This window comes from Apium graveolens, unplaced genomic scaffold (assembly GCF_009905375.1).
Source record: "Apium graveolens cultivar Ventura unplaced genomic scaffold, ASM990537v1 ctg8759, whole genome shotgun sequence".
Lineage (NCBI taxonomy): Eukaryota > Viridiplantae > Streptophyta > Magnoliopsida > Apiales > Apiaceae > Apium > Apium graveolens.
The window spans coordinates 1-2,892 of NW_027421448.1; the positions used below are offsets into that span (position 1 = coordinate 1).

Genomic DNA, 2,892 nt, shown 5'->3' on the forward strand with positions numbered 1-2,892 from the left:
GGCACCACAATGGTGCCACCACATGGATGACAAGGAAAATTTAAGAAAAGGTGAAATTTACAACAGGGTATTACCCGAAGAAACGTGCTTTAAAATGTAGAAGTATACGCTCCTTAAATATTGATTCAAAATCCGAACTTACATTTTATATCATTTAATGATAAGAGTAGATAATAAGTATGTTAGATTTTGGAAATTGTGAGAAATTAAAGATAAAGTACCATTTTTATTTTTTTATAACCGTATCGACGATATTATAAATTGGGATCGTTTTCACGAGGACGTTGAAGTAGTTGTTTTCTTACATTTTTCGATTAGAAAATAATTAATGACTTGAACTTCAGACCAATAATATTATAGGCCTACACGAAACGCGGTCCTTTTACTAACTTGTAGTTCGGACCAAAAATATTATAGCCCATACGATACGCCGCCTATTTCCTAGTATAGAGTACTTTACTGACTTGATATCCCAATGCCATGTAGCAAACATAGAAATGAATTATTATACATAACCGTGTAAAAAAATTCCAACGCATGTGCTTCTGAGTTCCTTCGGCTCGAAATCTACTCACCGTTTGTGCTTCCAAATTTCTACTGTGCACGAAACCGTAGCCTTGCCTCTTCTTTCTACTCCAAGCCCTTGTAAGAGGTATTTTCTGAATTATATACTTTATTTTTTCATATCTTACTATTAAATTTCGTGATTCTATTAATTAACAAACTTTTCAATGATTACTAAGTGAAGAATTAATAATTTGAAATTTTCAGAGCTAGATATATAAAAGAATTTCTCGATTACTCTGTTCATGTATGTGTTAATACACCCCCCTTGGGATTCCACTTGTATGTTGGATTGAAGAGCGCATCACTAGAGCTCATCACAGGGGAAATATTCCATTAGAATCAGGATGAAAGTTTTAAGAATAAAAGGGTTTTATTAATTTGGCATCGGTCAAAATAGATTGGATTCCAAATCAAGCCATTTAATCTATTAAATTTTTAATACATTGGGACTTAGTATGTTAATTGTTAATAAATTTAAGTCAAGACATGATTTTCTTTAGAAATATAATCATGTCACAATTTATATGTATATATGACTAAATATAGAAAAAGAAGGCAGAGAAAGATGAACACAAGAGTACAGTTAACTGTGTGCATTGTCTATACTACTACAGAGCAAGATAATGAACACAAGAATACAGTGAACTGTGTGTATTGTCTATACTACCACTTCTGCTGCATTTTCTGTTGTGCTTTGTTATACAAGAAGGAAGAGTAAGTCTCTTTATATAAAAAAACATAGCTTCTCTTTAAAGCTTGCTTTTGTCACTTGGTGGCTCCTCTTGCTACATTAATTATGATGTCACCATTGTGATATGATCTCACTTGTGTCATATCCTAGCTAATATTTAACAAATCATGATATATGAATTTTTTTATTTTGGAAATTTGAATGAAGATAGAGGTGCATTTGCATAATGATTCTTTGTTTTGTTTGAGATTTATAAAATTAGTCAATGATTATTTCTTCACTGAAAAGAATTATTTTATTTGATGCAAGGTGTGCAGTGACAAATTCTCCACTATGGACTTACCAGAAGAATTGATTGCTGAAATTATATCAAGAACTCCTGTGAGGACAATAGTGTCATGCAAAAGCGTGTGCAAAAGATGGTGTAATATAGTTTCAGAACCATTTTTTTCGCGTCTGCATCTCTCTATATCATCTAAAATGCTTTTACTTCATCAAGGAGACGCCGAGGACGTAGATGATGACAATGATGGTGACCTTGCAGTGGTTGAACTAGATGACCAACATCACCAACATGATATTCATCACGAGCCTATGATGAGATTTTCCCCGGGACTTGCCTTGGGAGACTATGTGGGGTTAATTGGATCAGTTAATGGGTTAATATGCTTAGAAGATAGTTATGATGATTCAGCATATGTATGCAATCCAATTACACAAGAGTACATACGCCTTCAAGATTCCGAGTACACCAGAGTATCATATTTAAAGGGATATTATGGCTTTGGACTTGTTGAATCGAACCAACAGTACAAGATTGTACGTTTTTATAAGGGTAGATTTCCTTCAACTGAATATGACCTAGGGAGCGAGGTTTATACGCTTGGAACCGGCATGTGGAGAGATCTAGGACATGTCCCCTTCCATCTGAATGAACATGATAGGGGTCACTATGTCAGTGGCCGCCTCCATTGGTTAGCTGGTGAACTAATATGTGCTTTCGATTTGGATAGAGAATTATTCGTCCAGGGAAGCTCCTCCACGGGCTCCTGGAATACAGATCATTTAGCATCTTGGGAGTCCATAATCATTTTAGGAAACTTGGGAGGTACTTAAAGGTTGCTTGTGTATATGTGATATAACACTATAGTCTGAACTTTCTATTTGGTGAAGAGAGATTATGGCGTGGAAGATAGTTGGAGTAAAAAACTCATCATCACTCCTAATCCTCCAGTACATGAAGGTATAAATACCGACATGGTTCGGCTTCTTAAAGTTCTCCAAAGATGGGAACATCTTAATGTATTGTGACCAACTTCAATTGTTCACTTATCATCCTCAACATAAAACATTGCGACATCACATTTTCCGGAGGTGAGTTCTCACATTTGGTGCGATGACTTATGTCCCGGTTTTATCAGTCTAGAGAGGAGTTTTCACCTTGGAGGGTGTCAAATAGATGGGAGTCTCCCTCAAGTAGAGACTGACTTCATAAACCGAATAGAGCAAAACAGGATCGAAAATAGGGCCGAGTCCGAGCAGTCTCCCGAGTACTAGGCCGAGTAATCTAAGTTGTTGAACATTGCTTATTTACTGCAAAAATACAAGGTTTTTAACTAGTTCCATTTCAAGAA

At 35.7% G+C, this 2,892-nt stretch overlaps 1 protein-coding gene across 1 annotated transcript; it reads left to right on the forward strand.

Moving 5' to 3' along the window:
* Positions 1-1,591: 1,591 nt before the first annotated feature.
* LOC141705303 (F-box/kelch-repeat protein At3g06240-like) lies at positions 1,592-2,374 on the forward strand. The gene has a single exon (XM_074508320.1). It carries the CDS (start codon positions 1,592-1,594, stop codon positions 2,372-2,374), a length of 783 nt encoding a protein of 260 aa, XP_074364421.1.
* Positions 2,375-2,892: the final 518 nt, after the last annotated feature.